The sequence below is a fragment of the Ursus maritimus genome, unplaced genomic scaffold (assembly GCF_017311325.1).
Source record: "Ursus maritimus isolate PB19 unplaced genomic scaffold, ASM1731132v1 scaffold_35, whole genome shotgun sequence".
Taxonomy (NCBI): domain Eukaryota; kingdom Metazoa; phylum Chordata; class Mammalia; order Carnivora; family Ursidae; genus Ursus; species Ursus maritimus.
In genome coordinates, this window is record NW_024426119.1 from 11,743,328 (window position 1) to 11,770,785 (window position 27,458).

The following is a 27,458-nucleotide window of genomic DNA, read 5'->3' on the forward strand; positions in this document are numbered from 1 at the left end:
GGAAGGGACAGGGGCAGCCTTTCCTTTGAAGCCTGGGGAGAGTGGCTACAGGGGCTAATTGCAAGGACACGAGACTCCGGTGTGTTTCAGGGACGATAATGCAACAAAAGAACTTGTCCCTCACGAAGTTTTTGTATCAGGCACTGTATCAGGCACAACTTGACACACATTATCTTCTTTAGTCATGACCTTAGTGCAGCTACTATTAACATCACCTCCATTTTGCAGACGGAAAAGTTAAGTAGCTTACTCAACGTCACACAACCAAAGGTGGCCTTCCAGTTCTGCTCTAACGTCCAAGCCTGGGAGTGTAACCACTGTCCTAGGCTGCGTCCTCTGTAATGCAGCTGGAGCTGCTACCCTCCGACACTGTCCGTTATCAATAAGGAAGGGCCTTCCTAAGCCTGAAGCAAGAATGGCCCCGGACGGCGCCTCTGAGTCCACACACCCGTTGTTCACTTTTATCCGTTCTGGGTCTCGACATGGGGTATAGGAAAGAGCAGGGTAACTCCTGTGAGAGCAGTGCTCAAAGTTCAAGTTTCCGTGTTTTTGTTGGCAGGAGGAGATTGGGGAGAAACTGAGATCACATGTGGCGCTAGATTTCTTAAAATTCTCTGTTTCAACCAGTTTGGGAAGTGTTTGTTTTGTTTCTTTTTTAAGAACTCAAAGCTTGGAACCCAAATGGGCTGTCTAGTCCTGGCTACAGCATTATAGTTAGGGTATGCCTGTGCTTAAAAAGAAACAGCTTTTTTTTTTTTTTCTCCCTTGTAGGTGTATGTTTTCATGTCCCATCAGTCAAGAAATATCCAAAATTATAATGAATTTCTTATCAGTTCTAGTTAGGAAAGAAAAAAAAAATCAGAAACATTCCAAATGATCAAAAATAGAATAACCAATTATGGCACATTAACCAGATGGAATTGCACATAATAATACCACGAAGGCTAGGGTAGCACCATACGAAATAGATACCTATGCAAACATTTTTGGATAAAATATATGAAGTTTTGAATAAAAAGCCCTAAATATACACATAGGCAAAACATATGAAAAATAACTATTTTTAAAAGTGGTGGTGAGACTATGAATGACTTTTCCTTTACTAATTTTCTCATAATTTACTAATTTCTCATAACAATATGTGACAAATGAAACACTCAAAGTGTATACAATTCTATGGTGGGGTGTGCCTGGCTTATTTAGCTTGCAACCTTGTATCCAAATACGGCAGAGCTTTTCACTTGAACTTGCCAATTCCTGCATGAAATTTACATATTCCTTTAACTACATATTAACTACATCCATCGCTGTTATAGAAATTAGGATTAATTCTTTGGGTTAGAGTCACCCACATTTAATTCCGCCATATTAATCCCTAGCACTTATCTTTTTGCATAGGAACCAAAACTAGAAAAGCAAAAGCACTCCGGACCCCCAGCGGGTTCCTATAAATACACTAGCGAAACTCAATGTTCTCTCACACACCACCTCACTTTTCATCTTTCCATGAAAGCTGGAAAATGAATTATCTGCAGATGCCCAGAGCCCCTAACCTATTAGTAAGGTTAAAGTCTGAAGGTTCAAGACCAGTAGATCAGCCCACTGTGTTCTCTAAGGGCTACAAGAAAGAGTGCTGGGGAATCTTTCCACGGACGAAGGGAGTGTTCATGGCATCTCGTGTCCATTTGCTTTTCCAGGAATCCCTGCAAATTTCCCTACTGGCATAGAATGCTGTTTATAGTCTCTAAGAGTCTATGTATTTATTTATACTCCACTGTTTGCTCTAAAGATTGAGAGATGCTCTAGGATAAAAGCAAAGGTATGGTAAGACCAACACCAAAGATTAATTTAAAATAGTTAAACAGCATAAAATGAAGACTGGGAAGGTGGGTAAGAAGGGAGAACTTTTCGGTTAAAGTCTGGTAGAAGAAAACTACGGTGAAGAACAAAATGCTTGGTGGCCTGAGTAAAGAGCAAAACCAAGGCATCTGTAAACGAACGCAAGTCTTGTTTCTAAGGTTTGAGAGGTCAGGTGAGTCGTGAACTGCCCGTGACGAGAGTCCTTCTAAGAAAACGATCCAGCAGGCCCAGGAGGGTCTCTTCGCTGGTTTTAGATGGTTAACAATCTTCTGGGAAGGAGGCATAATGCCTGTTTTCAACATACTCCTATAACATTTACTCTCCATTTGCCCTGTAATCACATCCTGTTATTTTTAAACGTGTGTGCATTGCTTCTTCTATAGAGTATGACGGCAAGACGTCTATTTTCTGCTCTTTCTATATTGTCCTACAACCCCCAAACTACAGTTCCTAAAATGATGTGCAGGTTTCTTAAGTGCAAGTGGATTTCTTAGTCCCATAGGCCAAATCATGTATAATCTTAATCCCATCTATTCTCTAGTTACTAGAAGACGTTATGGAAGTCCTTTCTGTGTTTAAGAGAAAGTGAGCAGAACAAGAGTTTAGAGTAGTAAAAAATGGTCGCTGTCGAGGGGAGATCACAAGCCAGAAACAGACAGGAGCTTTCAATTATGGGATTAGTAACTGAAGAGATGTGACCGGGTTTGCCAGGATTTGAGTCTAGAAACACTTCACTGAGGCACATTTTCTTTATTAAATCCTATTCCTAGACAAGTTATTCTGACTTGTTCCTTTTCAAATTCTTGGGAAGGTCTGAGGCAGACAATCCTGGAGTATTCTGGGAAGGAGTACTCTATGAGAACACAGGAGGAGGACAAATCATGGGAATGGCAGTCCTCAAGCTGAATAAATCAGTAATTCATCACTTCCTGTCTGGGTTCTGAGATGTAGTATGGAGCAGCTCCTTAAGAGCAAAAATGAAAAACCCTGTTGCCTGGGGGCTGGCTCATACTAAATACACTCGCTGGGCTTTTAGCACCAGTACTAAAGCCTTTTGGGATAGTGACAGGGCTTGCTTCAGACAACGGTTCCTTGACCACAGCATGATTCAAATAGCTATCTGGCAAATTGTGTGAAAAATGGTCTTCATAGAGGAAGTGGCCTTGGGACAGAGTGGGGGGGGAGTGCTGAGGCAGCATGTGGTCAGCCCATCAAAGCCTAGCTCATTGGAAGGCCATGGGGCTGGACCATCCCACCGTGTGTACCTGGGCATTTACTATCCACCTGTGAGTCTAAGGAACAAGAATTCCGGAGTTGAAAACAGATCGGAGCTCCCTATCATGAGGTGTGCTTCCCCATTCCCCCCCCCCCCAGTACAGCATCCTCCCAGAGGAGCCTTGGCCCAGCCAGGCCCAGGAGGCCCCTTGGGAGACAACAATCCTGAGCCACACACACGAAGGGCTTGCTTTGCCATCACTAGCTTTCCTCTGGAGACGTGGATTCGGCAGTGGCCCTGCCCAGGTGCTGCTCAGGAATGAACCGGGGCTGCCTGCCTTCCTTCACATCTGCTTCAGGGCCTCTGTGCAGTATTCGTGTTTTCCTACTGTCCGCTTCACTCTCTAGCATGTCCAAATGCAGTTTGAGAACCCAGCAACAGAAACTTATTTTCAAAGGCCAGTGTTTTGCTTAGAAAAGGAATTTGAATCTATTACTTTGAGACATTCATTACCTTCTGTGCACCGTTGGTAACGACTCCGGAATGGTTACTTGAGCCTTCGTGTCTGGGCCATTTGTCCCATCTACGACTATGCATATTCTGAATGGCTTTTACATGTGGCCCAGAGGACATGGACAGACGGCCTCCAGGGGCGTGGTCCTGGAGACTTTTCACTTCAAAAGAAACAGAGTTACTTTCAGTTTCCCTGAGGAGCCCCAAGGAAGAGAGTGGGGAAGGCTCAGGCTGAGGAGCAGAAAAGGGACTGGAGGTAGTGGGAGCATCAGCACACACCGCTTCCTTTAATTCCCGGGCTTGTGAGACGTGCAGAACATGTGAAGAGGCGAACCCTGTCCCTCAAGGCTGAAGAAACTGCTGCTCAAAATGGTACAATGAACCGAGGTCGCACAGTGAGTGGTGAGGCAGGTTTCAGAGCGTGCCCCTCTCCTTTCCGGGCCCTGCAGGAGAGCTGAACTCCACTAGCTGAATGACCTTGAGCAAGCAATCGAACCTCACTAGGCCTTGATTATAAGCCTCCTTGCAGCTGGGCTCTGAATCAGCATTTCGGTGAGGGCATCAGCCTTGGCAGGCCCTGATAAGGCCTTGACTCTTTGCTCTCCATGGCCTTGGAAACAGAAATAAAACTCTCACAGGCAGCAGGAACCAGTCTTATCCTCTAGGTTGAGGCCCATTTGTCAAAAACTTGGCAAAAGTTGCATTCATATTAGTGATCCCTCAACATAGCTTCATTCATTCTTTGACACACAAAATTTATGACACCTGTTGGAGGAATGTAGCTCTGAACACCCTCAACGTCAGAAAGTATATATAATGGAAGGAACACTTCTTGCGCTGTCTGACATTTCTAATTTTTTCCCAAAGCCCTGTCTCCAATTCTGGAAATGATGGCTCCCTGAGCACCCCAGAGCTTCTTGTTTCGATTGGAGAATTCAGATTTTTTCCCCTTCTGTATGTACATTTGACTGCAGATTTTAAAACAAAATCACATCTACAAATAGTGTTGACAAGTTGAAAAAAATGGTTAACATACACTCAAATATTTGTTCACGTAAGAAGACAGGTTTCCCCCAACCCCCGAGGAAAAAAAAACGAGCCAAAAGTATTAAATTCTGGAGGATACATACCAGCATACAAAAAAATTAGATTTTCTTTCTGCTAATGACCTCTCCACGAGCAATAAGGAGGGGAATTGTTCTCTTCAATGCCAATCTCAAGAAGTTAAGACTATGTCCAGAAAGTGCTTTTTTCCCCTCAGCAACAGGATTATGGAACTCTTTTCATAAATTTAAACATTTTGGGGAGATGCTGATTTCTTACTTGTACCCTTTCTCTGTGGAGAGCCACAGGGTTTTACCCTGAACATGGCAACTTCTTCAGCTGCTCATCCTGAAAGCTGGGCCTGCCCATGGAATTTAGGGTATGAATCTTGAACTATTTCTCTGTACTTCATGGTTTTCTGAATGGTGACCGTATCAGCTTCCAGCCTTGGTGCTCCCACTGGAAGAGCCCTTATCTTCCTCCTGACCTCACAGAGGCAGCATGTTCAGAGATTATCACATTGGAACAGACCCAAGGTGGGTGCCATGTGGAGACAGGGTGTTCCCCTCCTGTCTATCAGAAAGATCAGGGAAGAATTCTTGGTACTGGAGTGATGCTTCGTTAATTCGGGATTTCACCAGACCCCTGGAACCAAGGAAGTTAGGGGTAAACCACTCAGTAGTGGCCACGACAACCCGGAAGCAGACTCCGCCTACATCTGCCCTGTCTCCTCCCCAGACTGTTTGCGGCGTCATCTGTTTCTAGCTAAGTCCAGCAGTGGCTTTTCTCCTGCACGACATCTAAAACAAGTGACCCGCACAGGTCTTCAGAGTCGCACGGGCCCGAAACTGAAGCCCGACCCCACTCCCTGGGAGCCGTGGACTGTGAGCAGTTTCACACACTGAGCCTCGGTCTCTGTGTTAATACGACGGGAACCGACGGGAAGCTAAAGAACACCTGTGAGGCACTTATGACGGGTCCTGGCACATGGTGTCTGAGAACAGTAGTAATGACCATCGTCACGTGGGACGGGGTTCGTGCTGTCCCAGCTTTACCAAGTCAGGTACGAAATCCCCTCCGTGGGGGTCTCAGAGCACACGTGCCATGAGGACAGAAGCAGCTGAGGGTTATCAAGCATGTTCCAGGCGCTGTGCACTTTATGACACGGGTGATACGTTCCAGTCCCATGGCAGGACGCTGGGAGCTACGTGCTAATCTTGTTCCCATTTCATAGATGAAGAATCTCAGATTTAGGGACTTGACCGGCTAGGCAGCTAGTAAAGGTGAAGCCAGACCTGGCCCCCAAAGTGAAAGGGTGCTGGGTTCAGGAAAGGCCTCTGTGACTAGTGAGGCAGAGAGGCATTCGTGGTCTAGCTGAGGACGGGCAGCAGGGAGACTAGGGATGGTGAAGATGAGGGGAGACCCAGAGCGTTTCTTTGCCTTGAGCAAGGGGACAGTTTTTTAGAAGTGGGAACCCGAAGCCTGGCCTCCAGGCTTCTTTTTGGGTTCTTTGCCTTACACGTCCTTCCTCTCTGTGGAGAGAAAATACCTGATCAAAGGGCTTGAAGAATAGCTACAGATATATTGAATACTTTTCAATGAAAACATTATCTGTCACCCAAATGAGTTCTCATTTATTTCCATTCTACCACGTCCGCTTTTCAAAAGAACATCCTTTTCTGCCCTGCAGCACAAGTTTGGCCAACTACACTGTTGGTAATCTACTTTCATTTGCTTGAAGTCTTCAAGAGTGACGGGTGATATTTTCAGTTTCCAAGTCCGAGAAAAAGAAGATGTGCTGGAATTTAGAACTTGGCAGAAGTGAGAAAGCAGAAAATCACGAAGACCCTTCAGAGCAATACTTGTAAGCAGAGTCACCCAGCTGGGGGACGAGCGCTTGCGTGGTGCGTTCACTCACGATCTGCGTCACCACTGAAGACTCAGCTAAGACTTGAGGGAAAATCCCCCAAACAGCACAAGCACTGCCAACGCTCTTAGGGGTGTGCAGATATATACCTGTAACACGGGGAAAGGCTCTTGGAAAAGGCATTTCCTGTGGGGCTATAACTGTAACAGACCAAAGGAATGCTGCCTGCAATGCTGGGGCGGGGGCGGGGGGGGCACACACAGAACCGTCTCCCCCGGGATCTTTGGGATACCAAGAAACCATTCATGAGGGAAGGGTGGTCAGCCAGACCACCTCAAGGTCACAAAGTAAAAACACAAATGACAGGACCACCAAATGTAGAAAATGTCCTACAATGTGCGTTTTATTCCATTATACAATGTTTACAGGTAGTTATAACTCTGGAGAAAATGGTTTTTTACCAATTGTACGTAGTGCCTAAATCTTTCCTTTAACATGGAGAAATGGAGAGTGGAAATCCACATCAAATGCTATCCTACAAGTTGTAATGAGCCGCAAGTGTGCCAATGAGAAGGAGATAGAAGTCTTAACAAGAGCAGCGTGCCTTACAAACCCTTGGCTTTAGTGAATTCAGGCATACAGGCCCCACAGTCTCATCTCGTAGAACTCAAGACAAAATAAATTAGTGTTGGACAGAATTCTAAATTGTACAATATTGACGAAAAGACCACAGTGGGACTTTTCGTTTAAAGTAGCACCAATCCATACCTGATTGCGTTTTCAACATGAATCTGCCTGTTGAACACATCGTTGGCACTTTGAGTGGAAATCTTTCTGCTTTAGTGAGGACTCCTGGACTGGCTGAGTACACTGTGTTGCAAAACTCTATGAGGTGTGGCAACGTCAACCTGGGAAATGGCACATTTAAGTCATGACGGCCCTGCCACGGGCTCGCCTTTGTGTGTGTGTGTGTTTTCCCCAACCCCTGATCTAGCTTGTATTCTGTGGATGTTTTCTGTGACAGTGTAAAAGTAAATAAAAATGCGTTTAAGGGGTTTCATGGTAAGCATGGTGTTTCAAAACAAAACAAAACAAAACAAAACAACAAAACAACATGAAAGAATGTGGTCGCAGCTAAGGAGGTTTTCACATGTTGTTTAACTCCAGTAAAGTCTGATCCAGCATCTGATGCATACTAAGGTTTTCTTCTTTGGCATGAGCCACTTTCTCTGTGGTGGGATTAGAAAATGGAGTCATGAATAGCTGCACTTTGGACACAGTGGCGGTTTGTACATTTAGGCAGGCAAACATCAGTCACAAACAAAGAGGAGATGATTAGGACAAGGCATGCTGGTAAGGTATTACTCACTTCCAGACAAGGACCTACAAAGGGGAAGACGTCTTTGACCCAAAGAACTACAGGCACGGCAGGTTCTCACAGAGCGGTCAGGTGGACCTTCACCAAGGTCCACGCAGAACAGAGCGCAGATGGGACTTGGCGAAGGTCCACGGCCGTACGCCGTGGGGACAGGGAGGGGTGCTTGCAGCACTGAAGTTAATACAGCAGACATTGCTGAGTTACAGGCAGTTAAGGGTCTGAGCTGTGCTGTAACACAATCTCACAGAAGACAAAGATGACGTAAGTAGGCTTTCTGACAACGTTTAAAATGATTTATTTCTGTTGCTCATTAAAAAAATGAATATCAACATATTTCATGCACACTTCAGTAGGACATTCTCTTACTACTCTTACAGTGTTCTATTTATTATTAGCATGACATTCTCACCAGATTCCACAACACCGTTAGACAGAATAAAAGCATACCTTTCAGACAATCAGGGACTTCTGACATGAGCTCCTGTTTTCAAAAGCTATTTTGCTCAAGCATAGGTACATTTAATCAAACACTATACCAGATACTAAGAAGTTAGGAATACCAATATGCAATAGCTGTGTGTATATATATATTATATATAGGATGCAATATATAATACATATATGTGTATAGTTACTCCTCTGCTTTGGCTTTCTAACTTAAAGCAGGACTCAGTTCTCTGCAGGAAATAGAAAACAACTTTTGGTCCTCATTAGGTATCAAACAAGAGGACCTGCGATTACTGAACTGTTATAAATATTTAATTCATATATATATATATGTAATTTTACCATAAAAGTGGTTTTGGGGTTTAAAGAGAACTTAATTATTCCAGATATAGGAGGAAAATGCAGGTGAAGCAAGCTTTTTAGCTTATTCCTTCCACGTACAATTCTGCACAAAGCAAGTGTTGTCAGCCCTATTAGTTGAAGGTATGGCAGTCTTAGATTTCCTGCCCATGGGCTCCATTCCTAGAATTCAGCCCAAGCTCTTTCCCACTTAAGTTTAATCCTCATTCAGGGCCAGCTTTAGTTGGTTAGTTAGGCGGCGGTTTTGCTCAAGTTGCTGGTAGAGTTGATCTGTACAGGTCAGCGAGCAGGTTAGCAGAAGAGAGGAGGCAGAAGGAAGAGAGGTTAGCCAGACTTGGGAAAGGAGTTAACAGACAGCACAGAGATACCTCGGGTCACCTGCCAAGTAGCTCACCCTTCCCTGGTGGTCATCTGTCCCGTGCCCGGGAAGGGTGGGCGGTAAAGGCCTGGCAGACTTAGAAGGAGCCAGGATTTCTCTCAGTGGCCGGGGAGGGAAAGGGAGTGACGGGGCGAGGGGGAGAGAGAGGGGAGACATTTCTCTTGCACCTTACTAAAACGTGTGAACGGGCCACATGCGGTCTCTGGCAACAGCCCGAGAAACCGAGACAGAGCGTCATGGTGGAGACCTCAGTGAAACCGTAACCTGCCCATTTTGCCCACCTTTTCCCAGAACCCCTTTCACCTGCATTTCTGGGGCTGGCTTCCCTTTCAGGAAGTACCAAGAGGGGCCCCCAGTGGCTGCTGCATTCACAGTTTTTGAAATGCAGAACTAAGCTCCCTGTCCCTCCCCCGGTCACCACCATACAGGGTGCTACCCTACGCTAACAGCAAAACCAACAAGCACTCATCTCCACGCGAAACCGACTTAAAATTCACTTGCTTACTTCTTGAAGAGACTGGCATTCATGTGTGGTGCGAGATGGAGGCGTACAAAATGAACAGAATCTCCAACACCCACAGGGAGAGCAGTGCAACGTCAATTGTACAACAGGGCATATAATCTGCTCACGTGGCAGGGAGGCCAACCACAGGTGTGTCAGGCTGCATCTGATGGTCCAGGGGATGCCACCAAAATGACAAGAACCTGGCACTTACCATGAAATGCTGGAGGATATACAAGTGTTTTGAATGACAGTGACAACCTGGACCCAGAAATTCTACTTACTGATCCTGAAAAGCTGACAATCCTAGCCCTGGGGAGAATGCAACCATCCATCCTCTGGCCCCCAGGTGTGTCGGAAAATCAATCAGTTCTTACTTCAGCTTTCTCTCCTAAGTGGTAGGAGATGGGGGAAGATGCCACATGCACTAAGCTTTCTAGCCTCAAGTATCTGCTACCTTGTTTCTCTCTGCTCATCCATTCTCTGGATATTCAACACCCGAGTCAAATGTCACGGTCTCCATGTTGCTCCAAACGTACACCCTCTATGAGTTCAGACACGCTTCGCTCCTCGACCTTCCAGCAAGATGGCCCGCTCACCAGGAGCAAAGAACATTCCTGGCTCATCTCTTCACTTCTCCACTGCCTTCCAGTGTCTTGTGTAAGGGATGTGGCTCTGCGGTTGCAAATCTAAACCCCACCAGCACGCACACACTAGTGCAGGTGGGGTGACTGCTTGGGCAGGCAGGATGTCTCAGCTTTCATTCCAAATTGGAATGAAAGAACTTTAGAGAAACCCTAGAGAACCCAGACAGTCAATGTGAACTCAGCTTACATGACAGCTGTCCCTACCACACCCCTCTCTGGACCGGCTCCACTTTGGCTGCCCTGGAGCTGGTTTGCCTGGGTGGCCTGAGGGCAGGGATCAGAAACAGTTATACATTTGGAAGGGTTTTCCCCTCCTGTCCTACCTCCCAGATGTCTGGAACCTCTGGTGCTCAGACTCAGCAATGCTTTCTGTTTGGTCCTACCAGGTTCTTGCAGCACCAGCAGCTACGGTCTGGCCCTCTGAACTAGAAACCTGGGCCCCGACAAGTTCTGGACACAATCAAGTGCTACTTATCCCCCTGTGAACCCACACCTTCTTGGGCTATTCTAGATTTGCCTTTCCGAAAACGTACTTATGGAAAGTGTGAAAGTCTCTGGAAGGGTTTCCAAAAAAAAAAAAAAAAAAAAAAAAAAAGGCCTACAGGACTAACTGCAGTCCTTTCAGACTCCTCATTTGGTCTACAGCAGGAAGCAGGGTCACTCCGAGAAGGGCCCACTTCTATCACTAGGAGTTTAAAAAAAAAAAAAAAAAAGGCAGGGATCATAGTCAAAAGTAGACCCAACGACCCTTAGGGGAAAAAAAAATCCATGAAATTATAGAAGTCTACACTCTCAAGGGAGAGAGAGACTCCAGATACTAAATTTTATAACCTACTATGTCGCTATTAAAATACTTTATCGTCCTCTTAAAAAGAGTATTTTTTTTCTGCTCTGAAGTCTTTGTAGAGTGATTGACATTATTTTCAGTTTGTCTAAATTTATTTCAGTATAGTGGTATCTATCAACCCTTTCAGGCTAACAAAAACAGATGAAAATCACCCACATTTAAAACACAGGAGAAATACAGCCAGGCTGCTGAGGATGCAGAAATGTTGGGAATTAAGAAACAAAAGTCCACATCATTTTAAAGTTCTAATTTTGGGGCGCCTGGGTGGCACAGCGGTTAAGCGTCTGCCTTCAGCTCAGGGTGTGATCCCGGCGTGATGGGATCGAGCCCCACATCAGGCTCCTCTGCTATGAGCCTGCTTCTTCCTCTCCCAGTCCCCCTGCTTGTGTTCCCTCTCTCACTGGCTGTCTCTATCTCTGTCAAATAAATAAATAAAATCTTAAAAAAAAACAAAATAAAGTTCTAATTTTGCAATGCGTTTCTCTTTGAAAATCACTTAGCTGTTTTTGAACTAGTAAATCCTAAATAAAATAAAACTGTATTCTGAACAATTTTTAACTATGCTTTTAGAAAAAGAGAATCAAGTCTAATGACTATACTTTAAAAATGTCTACAAATGAAGAAAAAAAAACCAGCTATTATCACAAAGATTATGTCCATACAAACCCTCCTAAAAATATGTGATGTCCTTAAGAGCACAAAAATGAACCCTGACTTATATGTTATCATATTTGGAAAACAAGGGGCGCCTGGGTGGCTTAGTCAGTTAAGCGTCTGCCTTCGGCTTGGGTCATAATCCCAGGGTCCTGGGATCGAGTCCTGAGTTGGGCTCCCTACTCATCAGGGAGCCTGCTTCTCCCTTCGCCCCTCACCCCGAGCTCGTGCTCTTGCTCTCTCTCAAATAAATAAATAAAATCTTAAAAAGAAGAAAAAAAAAGAAAATTAAGGTGTCATTTCATGATCAAAATGAAGGAGGCTGAGTAATGACCATAGTTTTAAAGCTCTAACTGTTCTTCAGGCTGTAAAAGGGTGATCGACAATAACCTCTACTACCACTGTTTGGGTACGAGTTCTTCTTCGCGATCCCGGTATGTGAATTCCTGGCAGTGCGGGCCGCTAGTTAGCCACGTCCCCGCAAGCAGGGCCACCTCAGCATCCTCACGGGGGGCTCACCACATCCCACACCAAACCTCTGGCAGAGGGAGACACTGCTCGAGGCTCATCTCCCTCCAGCAAGCAACGTCCCCTGCGCGGACGTTCCCAATGAGGACCACGTCTCAGAACCATCACCCCTCAAAAACACAAAACAAGCCCCCCGCCCCCCCAGGCCCAGGCCTCATTCTAACCTTTCATTCTAACCTTTCAAACTCTGAGACGGATCCATGCATGAGTATTTTTTAAAAGTTCCATAAGGAACTACTGCTTTGGAAACATTCAATATTAATGTAGAGCCTGGGGGAAAAGAAAAGGTAGCAGCCAAAAACTAACCCCCATATCCGTGAAGTAGATTTGTAGTTTTATTCAGCGTTGAAATGAAAAATGTCAATAAATAAGAAGTAAAAAGAATAGCAAACAGAAACCGCTTGCACAGTGTTTATTTGACACTGAAATGAGGAGCTTCTGTACAATGGAAAGCAGTGTGCCTGGCCCTGAGGCAGGAGGCTAAAGGAAGGAGCCAGGCCAGCTGGAGAAGAGACAGACTGCAGAGCTCAGAGAGGTGGGACAGCCAGCTTGATGAAGGGGTCTCGGGAGAAGTGAAGCAAAGAAACTTATCTGCATGAGGAGAAAAGGTGGGAGAAAAAGAACACAAAGTGGCACAATGGAAAAAAGGAAAACCAAACTACGAGAGGAGAGCAGCACTGGACACACAGGCCAGAAGCACACATGCAAAACCCGCTGCCAGCCACCCCTGCACAGGGATGTCCATCCTCGCCCCCCGTGTTGGGACCCACGGCCAGCACACGGCCCTCGGGCTGAGGGTCCACTGCCAAGGAGACCCAGGAATAGCGTTGAAAAACAGACTTCACGCTAACCCACCTTTCAGGACAGTGAATCGTACGCGATGCTACGAGTTTTCCTATAGCATCACCACACGTTAGCATATTGGAAAAGACCTGACAAGTTCTGACTCACGCCCACATTTACAAACGAGGGAAGAGAGGATGGAATTCTCTCAACTTTCCATGGGGACATCAGTGTCTCTCATGGTCATGTGGAGTTTCTATAACCTGTGAGGCAGCAGGCACAAGTCACACCCTTCAGGCTACCATCTTCCTGCATGGGTGGATCTGGAAATTTCCAGCTTATATGGAATTCAGTGCCACATTATTAGAATGAAGGGAACGCTCGGTGGAAAGCTCCAGGTTAGACTTTAAAGAGGCAGGAGTGTGATGCTTAGGTTTGGTTAGCAATATGCGGATTAGTTGTGTTTGCTCAAAGTTCTCAAGAGAACAAGGGGTCTACTCCAACTCTCACTGCCTCACACGACTGAAGGTGGGCCATTAACTCCCGAACTCATACTGGGCCATCGGGGTTTTATATCCCAATTCTTTGACACCAGCTGTGGTGTTCATTGCGAATATTTCAAGTCCTTTAATCTAAAGGCTCTGGTATTGAGCAGATGAACCATTTCTCTCCAGAATTCTTAAAAGCGAGGAAGAGATGATCTCTCACAGCACCAGTCCTCAGGCTGTACCAGGTCAACTTCCTCTCAGAGCATCAATAACTGGACGCTGTAGGGGTCCTTAAATTTATATTTCCATTACAAAAATGATCGTATTGTATTTAACTGAATCTCAGGATACCAATTTTTTTTTTTTTTTTTGATATCTCTGGGGAAGTTCCTGCACGACTGCACGGCCTTTGAATTTTACTTGAGGCTAGTTTAATTTCCTAAAACGGTAGCTCTCCAGTCCTTCACATTTCAGTTCACTGCCTGGTGGGAACAATCTAGCTCAGAGATTGTGAAAGAAACAGATTCTGAAAGGAAAATGATTTGTATAGATAGACTTAATCTGCTTGGCTTTTATATTAGTAGAATGTGAACAAAAACAAACTATTCTAGGTGATGCAAAGAGAGTAAAGAGAAGGTGTGAAGATGGAGTTTCTGGAAGTACAGGAGGAGCAGTGGTGAGTTTATCGTATTAGCGTGAGGGCACGGATGTGAGCAGGCAGGGTGCATGAACATTTACATGGAAGTCATATCGTTGAGAGCGTGGTCCAGCTCCTCGCTGATGGCTTTGTACTTCAGTTTCTGAGCGTACAGCTCGTCTATGACCGGGAAGTGGAAGGCAGAGGTGCAAGGGCATGGAGAGTGATCAAGAGATGAAGGGTGAGCGGGGGTGGCGCAGACGCCATCCCGACACAGCAGCAAGAAAGGGGCAGTGCATGAAGGAAGTGGGATCGCAGCAGGTGGCCAATGCAGGAGGCGTGCGTTTTGTTTTTAAACGAATCGAAACAAAAACAAAAAGAACAAAAGCCATTAGAAAATAAAACAAGGAAGACCCAATACGAAAATCATCACAAATATGGTTGGTATAGCAGTAAACCATGTTAAACCCTAAATGAAACCACGGAAGGCTGTCTGCTGGGTAGCTGATAGAACAGCTCTCCTCTCTACAGCTCTCTTTTCACGGTGCTGGAGCAGTCAGTCACCTCCACTATCAACAGTGGGGAAAATACCCAAGGGCACTGTTTTGGAAGAACGATTTGTGACTCTGGTCTGTCATCCCGATCTGGCTCCACCTTCCAACCACGGACTTCCCGACCAAGCCAGACTCCTGGGATATCGGTTTCTGAGCACCCTGTAAGCTGCTCCTGGAGCTCTTCTCACTAAGCTACCCTGCTCGCGGTCAGGGGGCTTGAGAAGCGAGGGGAGCCACACGTTTAGGGTGGTGCTGGGCGAAGTCTGCAATCTAGTCTCTGTAATGATGGAGGGTTCATTCTCTGCCGCACTTCGGCACATTGTTTTACAAGCATCTGCCACCCTCTCCTCCCTACAGCTTGGCCATCATCGGCACCAACGCCTGGCACCTCCGCCCCTTCTTTCTGCCTTTCTTGTCTGCTTTAAGTATTTCCCTTTCTATCCTTCTTCATAGCTGACCCTTTACAGGCCTCAGAGTTCAACATTTAGGGTTTCTGTGAGACAAAGGTGGGTGTTACTAAAACAAAACCTACATACTTTAGGGGAGGAGAAAGGCTTCCGTGTAATCTCAAAAACCAATGTCCTCTTATCCCCACACCCCTTTCAGAATGTGGAGCATTTGCCAAGATATGAAGGACTTAAACCCAACCCTTACGTTGGATTCTTACTTGGAAGACGAGTTGTGTCTAAAAACAAATCCATGCCACTGACAATTAGGAGGTATCACTAAGCAGAAAATTCGCTAGTTGCTCTCACCGACAACCACCTCACCCTCAATGACAAATAAACCTGCCACACTTCTCCAGAGTGTGAAGTCAAGCTGGATGGCATCTGCCATTACACAGACGGGCCTCGTCGGGTGGCTAGCAGTCATCTGGTGAGCAGAGGACTCAGGTCCAAGAGTTGAAGAACCACAGAATGAAAACCCCAAAGGGCAGCCAGGAAGAATGTGCAAGAGCAAAGAAGTGTATCAAGGAGGATACACTTGGATTGGAAAACTGCTTTGCAAGGTCAGTGTTCAACCACAAGGACTAAATTAAAAACAAAACTTAAGATCTTACCTTCTAAGTCATCAATGCTTTTCTCCAATTTAGTTACTGACCTCTCCGCAAACTCAGCCCGAGTCTCGGCCTGTAATAATTCCATTTATTTTAGTCAAAATTGGGAAGTTTTACAATGCTAGTACCTACAAATACAGGGAAAACTAGATAATAAAAATCAAGCACAGCACCCGTAAAATGGGTCTGGAATGGCCTGTCAGTCAGTCACTAGCACAGCATGTGAACTCCAAGACCACCTTTGAATATTCCTGACGGGGCTCACCATACTTTTGAGACGAAGAAGCCCTGACCAGCTCCATAAAAATGGGATTCAGTTAAAATCCAGTTGGCTTTATCTAAAACACTCATAGTATTACCTCCTTCAGCTTGTCAGAAAGGACCTTGATCTCTTCCTCGTATTTGTCTTCCTTCTGCGAGTACTGTAATTAGAAAGAGCATTCCAGATGTCAAGCTACAGTTCACTCTACACTCAGGTCTTCCAATACAAAGCAAGTGCCAGCCCAGCCAACAGATGTTGAGGATCTCTTAGGAGGTAACAGAGCCTCTGATATCAAATGGCACGTTACCATACAGTCTCTGTTTTCTTGCCTATTGTTTTACATGGGATAAGAACAAGATAATTCAGCCATGTGGCGCTTGGTTTAAATTAAATTGTTATGGACGACTCACATACTCGATATAAAATATGTTCTCTATTAAAGAAAAAAAAAAGAATCTGTTATCCAATAACCACCAGGAAATCACCTCAAAATGATGCCATTTGCTAAATAAAATGCCTAAGGGACTACTGCTTTCATCGGCAGGGCCTCAGACGAGAAAGCGTGCGTGTCTTCCGAGCAGCTCTCACGAGACCCCTTTCCCCCACACCGTGCTCCTGGCCTACCTTCTCAGCCTGAGCCTCCAGTGACTTCAAGTTGTTCGTCACAGTTTTCAATTCTTCTTCAAGCTCGGCACATTTGCTAACGTTTTCGATCAGAGGCAGAAAGGGTGGGAGACAAGCCCAAGGAAGGAGGAGAGAAAAAGGAGAGGGATGGGAAAAAGTGAGAACTGAGTCCTAGAGAACAAAGGGCTGCCTTAAAGTAGCCAAATCGTCCGATATTAAAATGCGCCATTTTGCCAAGGACACTACCCCCAACCTTGCAACAGCACGAAGGCAGGGTGACAAAATCCAACAATTCTGAAGTGTGATAATTTGGCTTCTTTTTTGGCTGTGCCAAAGAGCATTTATGAAGGAAAAACAAAGGAGCATAAAGGACCCAAAGAAAGCATTTAAAGCAGAGAGAAGACAGCAGAGGGTGGTGTTATACCAAACGAACCAGTAGACACTGGAAGCTGAAGACGTCTGGGTTGCAGTTAAACCTAAAACCACACATGAGCCATCAGTACCTTATCCTCTGCAGCCATTAATGCTTTCAAGGTCTGATCCATTATTCTTAATTGTTCTTCCAGCTGTCGAACTTGGCTGTTAGTGGACACAGGAAATGCACAAGGCCATTCTCAAAATCAGTGTGCAGGTAAGGCATGCAGTGACACACGCATTCACACAGACACCCCACACAAGTCCTCCGTGTTCCATGCTGCCAGCTCGCCCACGGCAGACGGGCGCAGAAGGAGCCTGGCGCTGGAACAGGTAATGCGCAGCTGCCAGAAGGTCATGCTGTTTAGTCACTGCTCCGGAGCACCCCACACACAGCAGACCGGCACCAGGCCCGCTTACCTTTCTGAGAGCTCAGCCCGCTCCTCCGCGCGTTCCAGGTCACTCTCGATGATGACCAGCTTACGGGCCACCTGCAGCACAAAAAACATAACACACACACACACACACACACCATGGGGCTGGCAAGCTTTGAATAAGGGGGCCGGGTATGGAGGTGGGTACTGGATCCACCAGCCCCTACACGTTCTCAGGGTCAAAATAAGATGACCCTCTTTCCCAAGGACTGGAGAGAAGCCACTCTCTATCAGGAAGGCCAAAGGAGGGTAGACAAGAGGCTTCTGGTCACAAAGACCCAGAATGGCTGGTTTTGAGTAGGCAGTCTCATTTTAAGTCTGACCCAGGTGAAGTCCATATAATTACATAGCAGCCAGCCAAAGTGTGGAAGGAGGGAGAGATGTAAAATTTACAATCCCAAAAATAGCAGCATGATGAGACATGATGCATTTGATGTTGTAAAGGTAGGGGCTGCCAAAAAACACGGAAAATAATCCTGAGAACTCTATCAATTTAGAGCTCTGTACCTCAACCTCCTCTTTGTGGAGGAGGTTAACAATGACAACAGAACAGCCACAGAAGCTAACATGAGATGAGCTGGTAAGATGACTAATGAAGTCAGCTCTGTAGTCAGTGGAGGAGAGAACCTGGGAGAAGAAGGGATCCTCTGAAGCATTTCAAGTAGGGTAACCGGGAAGTAATCATAATAATGGTGGTTGTAATAATAATAATGATGATGATGATGATGATGGAAAAAAGGAGTGTCAATACCATTTCAAGATAGCCACGATACATTAAGGGAAAACTAAAACAAGTCATATTAGCTTTGTTATCATAGGAGGTTGTTCTCATGGGGACATGACCAGAAGCTGATTCACCCGTGAACCTCTCTGGACAGTGGGATTCTACCATCTTGAAAAGAGAGGACAGAATGAAAAGGGCCTCTTGAATCTACATGGCCTTCAGTGCATGGACTGTGTCTCCATGTTGCCTGAACAGGATGGTGCTAGGTGAATCACACCAGGAACAGCAGCCTGCATGGTGACAATTACGAGAGGCTCTTTCCACAAGGGACAAAAGACCCAACTTTCCCTCTTCCTGGCCAAAGGTCTTTTGTCCTGTTCTGGAGGCTGCAAAGGTGGGGGGGTCATGGGGGAAGCTTCAGTCCTTCTCAGAGATATGGACTGGCTTCATGATAAAGCCTGGGATCCCCTAGCAGGATCAAATCACAACTGTTTTCTGGAGACAAAGGAACTCTGCCTTCTCAAAACCACCCATTTCCACGAACGAAGCAGATCATTTCACTAAAGAACACAAGGCTGTAAGCACTGCTCCCTGGCCCCCACTGAGGCCGCTGCTGGGTAGTCCATGAGGCTTTGGGCCCCAAGATCTGACCTCTTCATACTTGCGGTCGGCATCTTCAGCAATATGCTTGGCCTCTTTCAGTTGGATCTCCTGAATTTCCATTTTCTCCTCATCCTTTTGGGCTCGACTCTCAATGACTTTCATGCCTCTGAAAAGGAAGACCAGCAGGAAGACCAAAGGTTTAGAGGAGACTTCCATAAACCCACACTGCAACGCACTGGTTTGAAAGGCCTGGTGTAACTGGCAGACCAAAATAGAGCACAGAGCTGCTTTTATTTTCCAAACCATGAAGCAAGAGTTTCCAGAGCTGAAGGCAGAAAAAGCCATACACTTCTTTGTTTACTGTGAATGAAACCTCATACTTTCGATACTGGTGGAACTGTCCAGGGATCTAATGTTAAATGAAAGGTACCATGTCAGGATCCTGTTTGAAACTGGGAGGCATGGAAACAGGAAAAGCCAACATACTTTACTTGCTATATAAATAATGGGTTTTATTCCTTTTCCTGGTGGGAAGCTTCAGCTTGAAAATGGACCAAAGTTATAACAAAAATAAATTTGTCTTCATGTACTTCTTCCTACAAAGAAGGTAGCTGTTCTTACTCCATTAGCTACAAATATAAATACCAGATTGAACCATATGAAATCACTGATACTTGACGATGTCAGACCTGTAAAAATGGCAATTTCATATGGGTCACCCAATACCCTAAATAAGAAACTATGAATTTTGCCTTTAATAGAGTTCTTTCATAATAGAGGTGTTGAGAAACAGAGTGATAACCAATGTCTATGCTGCTCCCTGGATCCCATGGTGTTAAGTTTTGGAAAATGTTCATTGTTCTGTGATATATTACAGTTTTATAGAATAAATCATGCTACAATGGGATTCATTTAGCAAAATCTATGCAGGCAGTGCAGATAAATAAACCACTATTTTTTGATGAAGTATTATGGTATATATTAGAAGACTGAGATTTGAGTCTTGGCTTGGCCATAAATTCACTGTGAGACTTTGGGCAGGCCGCATCACCTGCTGAGCCCTTGTTTTCTCATCTGTAAAATGAGGGGGCTGGGGTAAACGACCTCTAAATTCCTTTTTACTGCAAAGTCTAATGTTGCCAGATTGCCTTTTAGGTTCACTAACAAGTGTATTTCAGGAAGAATCAGCCACAAAACCACTGGTATGTGTGCACTGTGAGAGATGATGAGTCATCTTAAGGAATTCCAAAACTCTTGGTTAGGGAAGAATCAATAAGCAGCAGTGAATAATGAGCTGGACACTTCAACTTAAAAGCTTCTTGAATCTTCAAGACTGAAATCACTCTTTATCCCTGGTGGCAGGGAGCAGAAACTCACTTCTGCCTAAGAGGGAGAAATGGAAAGAATGACTGCCTGCGTTCACCTGCACAGGTCACGGCACAGATCCACACTCCCAGTGTTCTGAGCCACCACTACTCTCTCATTCCTCCAGCAGAACTCTCTCTAGTCTCGTGCAGCTGTTCTCGGAATGCTTCTGTACAATACAAACACATGAGCTTGAGCGGTTAAGCATAAGAGAAAATGCCTTCGAACACACATGGAGCTGTGCTGGTCTATCATGGTTCTCCTTTACTGCCACAAAGCTGAATCTTGGCCTAGGAAGTCAGGTACAGCCAGGTTACAGGGAGCGGGCTCAGAACGCACAAGTACCCGACTGTATCGACACATGAGTGTCTTATCAGTGTTACTAAGTCCAAAACAATTGGCTTTCGCAGGTCATATTTCTGTTCTGTGCTTCCTCTTCCATGTATTTGTTGGGTTATTGGACAACTGATAGCCCCGGGTTCGTTTATCTAGGCCCAGTCTCTCCCCGTATTTTAAAGTAAAGTTTATCTTTTAAAAAAACGCCTAACTGCTCCACGGTCGGCAGGATTGAAAGAACCAATAGGTATCTCTAGAATGTCTCATTTAAAGGTCCATCTCCCTCGTTGGGCAGTGAGCCTTATGAGGGCAGGAACAGGATCCTTCTCTTCTTTGTAACCTTGGGGTTTAAAACAGCGCTTGGCACACAGGTGCCCCACTAACGTTAAACGAACAAACCCAGTAGAGTCCTAGCTGGGATGGACTGAGGAAATGATCCCAGCAGGGGACTGTAACACTCGTAAGCCCCAAAGATCAGAGAAGCCCTCCCGTCGCCCGAGGAGAGGCCTGTGCGGAAAGGAAGGCTGGGAGAGGCGCGCTCACCTCTCGCTCTCGTCCGCTGCTTTCTCCGCCTCCTCCAGCTTCTGCAAAGCTGTTGCCAGTCGCTCTTGGGCACGATCCAACTCTTCCTCAACCAGCTGGATGCGTCTGTTCAGAGAAGCTACGTCGGCTTCAGCCTAGGCAGAGAGTGAAAGGCGCGTGAGAGCAGGAGAGCGAGCGAGGGCAGCGCCTTCAGGAAGGGGCGCGGCGGCAAGGCCGCTTCAGGCAGGAAGCCCGGCCCCGTGAGGAGCTACCTCCGAGCGCGCGGCGCGCCCTGGCCGCTCTGCAGTTCTCCCAGCGCGCCTGCAGTGTGTATGAGTCCACACACACCAATTCCAGCGGCCAGAGGGGCTGTGGGCGAGGGCTGTCTCGCTGGGTTCCTCTCCACAGAACAGCACGCTGGCCCGACCTGACCGCCCAAGGAGCGCGTCAGGACGGTCACCTCACTCTCTGGGGCCCATGGGCTGGACAGAGTGAGACTCGGCCGCACCAGACAAGAGCAGGACGGCCAGAAACCAGACTCAGAGGTCTGCATTCTCCTTGCCCCTTGCTGAGCCACTTGCTCAAAGGAGTCTTACAAAGGAACTAAAATATTTAAAAATTCAGGCGTTCTAAAATACACACCATACAGATGGAGCGAAATCCAGTAACTGCCCCTCGCTCACCCACTTTTCAGTAACCCCTGCAGAACTTGGTCACACTGGAACAGGGCCAAGACAAATTTCCCATGTGTTTTTGAGATAAGCTTACTGGCATTTCTTACAAGGTTCCTACAAGAGAAGTTTCAAACTTCTTAGAAGAAAAGCAGAAGAGAGACTATTTTTATTGGTATCTGTATCTGAATTAAGATGTTTCTTTTGGGGGGATGCAATGATTACCTACTATTACAAACCTACTATTACCTACTATGAGTCTCAGAACACTTTTAAGGCTGCGATGGTCCCTCATATACACTTGCATTGGGGTTTGTTTAAATACTATGCATGGAAGTCAAAGCCAGCACTTACTCATCAGGTACCATTTCCTTATCCGCATCCACTTTGAATATGTGCTTATCACGGGGTGATAAGGTTTTCAGGACACTTGAGAGTTTTCTAAAAATTACAAAACATTCTTAGGCACCCGTGCGTGCTCTATCTACACTCCTGTCTTCTTTACTCAACGGGAAGCTTCTTATATGTAGGGAGTCACAGTTCTCTGCACATAATATGGGCTCAGTAAATATCTACTGAATAAAGCAAGTAACACCAACCTCATTCAAACAAAAGCAACTCTCTTAGTTCACGGACCCATGACGTACAGTTTGAAAGGCACGCGTAGTTAGAGAGGCTGTGATTACAGCCTTGAATGAAATGAATATGAGAACATCCAGCTCTCTGCTCATCAGGACTTGTAAAATCTTAAATGCCAAGTTTTGTCTGGGAAAGAGGTGATTAGGGCATCTACAAGTGTGGTGAAGGACTCTCCATAAAAAACTCAAAATACACTTTTATCTCATCAAAAATTAACTATGTAGCAATAACTGCCTGATGGAGACAGGGAATGGGGGAAAAGGGAAACGGATCTGAGGAGGACAGTTTACAACCACATTGGCCTATAAGGTAAATCCTTACTGGTGCACAGCTACTAAGGGGTTCTGCTAAGTCTGACCAGCTGGTGAGTATGGTTTTTTCTACAGGGGGAGTGAGGGTAATAGGGACAATACATTTTTTAAGTACAAGGAACTGTCATTTTAGCTTTATTTTTTAAAAAGTGGAAGGAAGTGTACATGAAGGGTATACTCTGGGTCAGTCTGCTTTGTTCACTTTTCTGTATTTTCCATTACTAGTAAAATTCTATTGTCTCTATGAACAGGGGTGGGGGCAGGGGGGAGATAAGCACGTCTCAAAGTCGAGAACAAAAATACCGCAGTAGAGCGTCTAGGTCATGTGCTCAAAAGTACTTTTCTCCCCTTCACTTCTTTCATTATTATTTCTTTTAATATGAAGTCAAATATCCTTGTTACAGGTGATGTGGCCAGAGAAACATCAACGAGATTTTCGGAGTATTTTCTGGTGGCCACCACATTCTAAGTTTCTGCTTTGTGTTTCTTCTGGGCCCCAACCTTGAGAGCTTCGTACTCACAGAACGAAGACTGTTTCTGCTCTAGGGAAAGGACCTTCTGGGTGACAAGGCGGTCTAGGTCCCCAGCTCCTCATGTGGCTATGGCACCAGGGAATAAAGAGACCGTACCCCATGCTTGTTCCTGCCTGTACACAAGATCCCCCTACCTGAGGGTTCCCCCCATCAATCTGTATCTTCCCTCTTATTGCTTCTCACTCTAACCATTCCCTCCTTTAGTTCTGGACCCTGTTTTACAAATATCACCAACTCTTTCCTGACATTATGGGTTGAGTCCTACATGAACACCGGCCCATAGGGCCTCATACAGGGCACCCAAGCAACAACTGGGAATGGAGGTCCATTCTAGGAGCTTGGACTGTGTGCACACAGAGAGCAGACCTGGGGGTGGGTCACAAAATGGGGTCTCAACTGTTTAGCTGGAAGAGTCCCTAGGCATCATGCAGCAGTCCACAACTAGCTGAGTGCCAGAATCCACTAGGAGGTATGCACGAATAATGCAAAGTTCCAGCTCCATCCCTAGAGATTCTGATTCAGGAGGTCAGAGGGGAGGGGAGGCACCTGCAATATAAATAAGCAATCTGTTCCATTCCTGCACCTCCCCCACCCCACCATCCACAGAAGCTGGCTAAGCCTGTGGGAACCACTCTTTGAGCGCTCTGTTCAAAAGAATGGAGAGGGATCTTTGATCCAGAGGGCTGACTATGCTCAGACCATCAGTGGGAGACAAGGCTAAAACCCCAGTTGCCTGGGTCCTCGTGTGTGGGCTGTCACCTCCCATGGCCTCCAGGGATCTCGCGGCAACCCTGGAATTGGAGGGTCTCACCCCTGGCGCCTGCACTCTTCCTATGTCAGAGTGGGAGGCCCTCCACAGCCTCTCCCAACACAACTCCCCACGCAAAAGAAAGGCTTCCACGATCAAGGCCAGCCAGGACTAGACGAGTTACTGTATTGAATACCACCCACTGAACAAATCCTCGCAGTCCTTTCTGAAATAAGGTATGGTATTACATTGAAAACTGCATCACGCCGCACTCATGGGTGACAGCTCCCATACGGACACAGAGCATTTGCTCTCAAGCCAGGAAGCTGATGCCTGCTGCCCCTGAGGTTTCCCAGGACAGGCAAAGGTGCTTGTAAGCTATAGCTGGGACCTGAGAGCAGCGTCTGGGGTGCGTCTATCACCAGGAAAGCTTTTGGGAAAAACCTGGACTCTCCCTGGTTTCTCAGGCCCCACCATACTGGTAAGGTCGCAATGTTGTTTGGGTCCCTGGAATTCAAATTAAGTTTAATTCCACAAATGAATTAAGGGCACTTCTTTCTCTCTTGTTTTTACTTGTGCGTGCGTGTGTGCACACGTGTATGTGTGTATTTGGGATTATGCCCCGTGTTCAAAAGGCCCCTATCCCTCACCTTCATAGCTTTTATTTCTGGTGTTTCCTAAGTTCTAAGGGTTATTTAGGCATTCCCTAAGGTTCCTTTCATTGCAGAACCTGGGCAGTCTACTTAAGATTTAACCTGCGATTACCTCTGTCAGTACAAGCCCACAGCCACAGGAGTATCTGTTATTTTAAAAGCACATATAAATAACAAGGCATTTGGGAAGAGTCAAGACCCCAGAGGCAGATTATTCCAGGCATGGAAATCACCCTTAGTGTGCTGGGTTAGCTTCTTCTAACAACGGCCCGTGTGTTGACACTGCGGGAGGAGTCTTTCAGTTTGGGATGCTGGTTTCTTTTATTTCAAAAGTGCTATTGTGTCCCAACATGTAATGAGCTCCTCAGAAAAGAGACTGCTATATTTTAGCAAAGGCGAGCAATTATCTTCCTGCAGATCTGCTGTTAACCACCAGGCACTTGTCAGTTACACCTGCCCTGTCTCCTCACCCAACCCAAAGGTACTACTAGCTACCTACACAGAAAACAAGGGCAGGCACACCACTCCCCCCACCCAACACGGCACCACACGAAAATCAAGGGTATGGCCACCGCAATACGGCAAAATAGTGCTCCAAATCAGATTTGAGAGAAAACACCTACGAGGCCTAGATTTTCATGAAATCCAGATGCTTTGGCCAATACAACTAAAAAAATAAAATAAAATAAAAATAGCAATGATTTTTACTTTAAAAAAGTGTTCTAGTTAAGACTATTAAGAAAAAAATAATTGTAGGAAAACAACACGATAGCCTAAAAAGTGACCCTCTGGAGTATGTTTTCAAAGTCCTGCCTGAACCACAGTGGAACATGGGAGGGTCAAAGGTCAGGCATTTTTATTTCACGCAAACTGTAGTTATACAGAGAAGGTTTCACCCAACTTGCTGTGTAAGACCAAGCGACTATGGCCAAGTTAAACTTCTGCCCTTATATGGTAAGGAAAGGGGGAAAAAACCACTGATGACATTAAGGGGCACTCCCATGGATAACAGATAAACACAACCTCCTCTATCTGTGCCAAAGCCTATAATTTATGAGGCATATTTGTATAATGAGGGAGAACGGACATGAACAGGGCATTGTAGTGCCCTTGCCTTGCCTACATATGAAAACAGAAATCATGAGTGTATATTCCAGTTACTGCCAGTAACGGGGGCGCCAACGTGAGCACAAAGCACACTCTCGGGCCTCCTGGTCTCAGAGATATTCACCAACTCAAAAGTGGGAGAGGGCAGATTTTTGTAAACTGGTTATTTCCCACGATTTAATAAAATTACCAGTTAAGAACATATAAGCTACAACTTTAAGTCTCCTTGTTTGCTAGATACTACCCAGAAAGGAGGAGAGACCGGCTCCTTCTTGGTACTTTTTCCTATGATAATGACAAAAAGCATACAAAACCCTAGTGGGTCACAAGACCCAGAGTCAATCATTATAACAAGCAAAGTATCCTCATTCCAACAGTCTGAAGGGCCCACACACCTTGGAAAAACAAACCAGTAGGAAATAAGTGATAGCCAATTTTTCCAAGGTAAGTGCTTGGCATAATAGGGCCAATTAACTATAGCATGTCGGAATTTTTGAGAATCAGAATTTTGAGCCAACGCTCCACTCAATTATTTTTTTGCAGTGGCTCATGATTCTGTCCTAAACCTGTATCTTTGCTGCCCAGAGAAACTGACTACATAGCTTAACTCACAGCTCTGACAACTCCTGAGAGGCCGCCTTCAATAAGCTACCTCTAAGTCCGGGCTGCATTAGTCAGGAACTACTCTCAGTCTGAAATGGTCTCTTCAATGGTCTGATTCAGTCCTCAAACTACTATCTTAAAAGGTTCTGTGTCCAGTCACCTGGATAGAGTGCTTTCCAAATCACTTTCAAAAACCTGAACCAATTAAACCACTTTAAATACAAAACTGTGAAAAGACTGAACTTGTCTCTAGCCGACAGGCACAGGAAGACTACTGTTACGAAAACGACGCACAAAAGAGGAGTCTAAGAGTAACAACGTGCCCTTCGTAAAATTAATCTTCTGCATCGAACGTCAATCACTAGGGCAGGAGTCAATTCAAGGCGCTCCTGGATAGGATCCCATACTTCCTTTCTTAGGAGGGTGAGGGGAGTTCTACTGACTTCCGCCACTAATACCACTTCAACCAAATGTCTTCTCCAGCCTGCGCATGTCCTCTCTCCAAGTTCCAAAAGAAAAAAACCATGATTGTTTAAAAGCAATTATATGGAGTGTTTTCAGATGTAGTGAAATGAGCAGCCATTTTAAGACCCTCTGATAAGTGGTAAGCTGAAGGCAAAGGGGCATGGAGCAAACGAAGTGTCCTGCAGCTTTACTACCCGCTGACACTCAGCACTGACTCTGTTGTGCAGACCCGACGTAACTTCTTTACACGTACTAATTCCCTTCGCCACCTCAACAGGGAGGTACTAGTATCACCCACATTTTAAAGTTAGGGATCTGAGAGACGGAGAAGTTAATTTGCCCAGTGTCTCACAGGGAGTAAGTAGCGGAAGCTAGAATTCAAATTCTGGCCGTCTGGGTCCAGAGTTCTCATTCTTATCCATCATGTTCTATTAGTTTTAATGGTTCAAGGACAGCGGTTAGCCAGTCAGAGAGGGAACTGGAATCAATTTATTGCCCTGTCAAACTCAGACACATCTATGTGGTCTCTGCTGACTTGTTCTCAAGAAAATTATCTTTTGCTTATTAATTTCCTGATTCCTGGCTGTATTTTATCTGAAATTTCCTCTAGTTAGGGCTTCTTCTTAAGAGAACCCATTTGCTTCTACGTGTTTTATGCAAAACAGGTCTTGAAGTTTCTGCAG

General features: G+C 45.6%; 1 protein-coding gene across 23 annotated transcripts in view; it reads right to left on the reverse strand.

The window, feature by feature from the left end:
* The window catches only part of TPM1 (tropomyosin 1), a 66,007-nt gene that overhangs the window by 31,596 nt on the left and 6,953 nt on the right, over positions 1-27,458 (reverse strand). For 4 of the 23 annotated variants that reach the window (XM_040620556.1, XM_040620546.1, XM_040620543.1 and 1 more), the window contains 7 exons: positions 21,067-21,200; positions 18,871-18,988; positions 17,482-17,552; positions 16,648-16,723; positions 16,121-16,183; positions 15,765-15,834; positions 6,877-7,729 (listed from right to left, as the gene is read on the reverse strand). In XM_040620556.1, the coding sequence (XP_040476490.1) occupies positions 7,647-7,729; positions 15,765-15,834; positions 16,121-16,183; positions 16,648-16,723; positions 17,482-17,552; positions 18,871-18,988; positions 21,067-21,200 (615 nt within the window). In that variant the 3' untranslated portion in view covers positions 6,877-7,646. Of the gene's footprint in view, positions 1-3,589; positions 3,751-6,876; positions 7,730-8,252; positions 8,956-12,639; positions 14,331-15,764; positions 15,835-16,120; positions 16,184-16,647; positions 16,724-17,150; positions 17,227-17,481; positions 17,553-18,870; positions 18,989-21,066; positions 21,201-27,458 lie in introns of those variants that run through there. The other 19 variants (XR_005831956.1, XR_005831955.1, XR_005831958.1 and 16 more) reach the window with 9 other exon arrangements.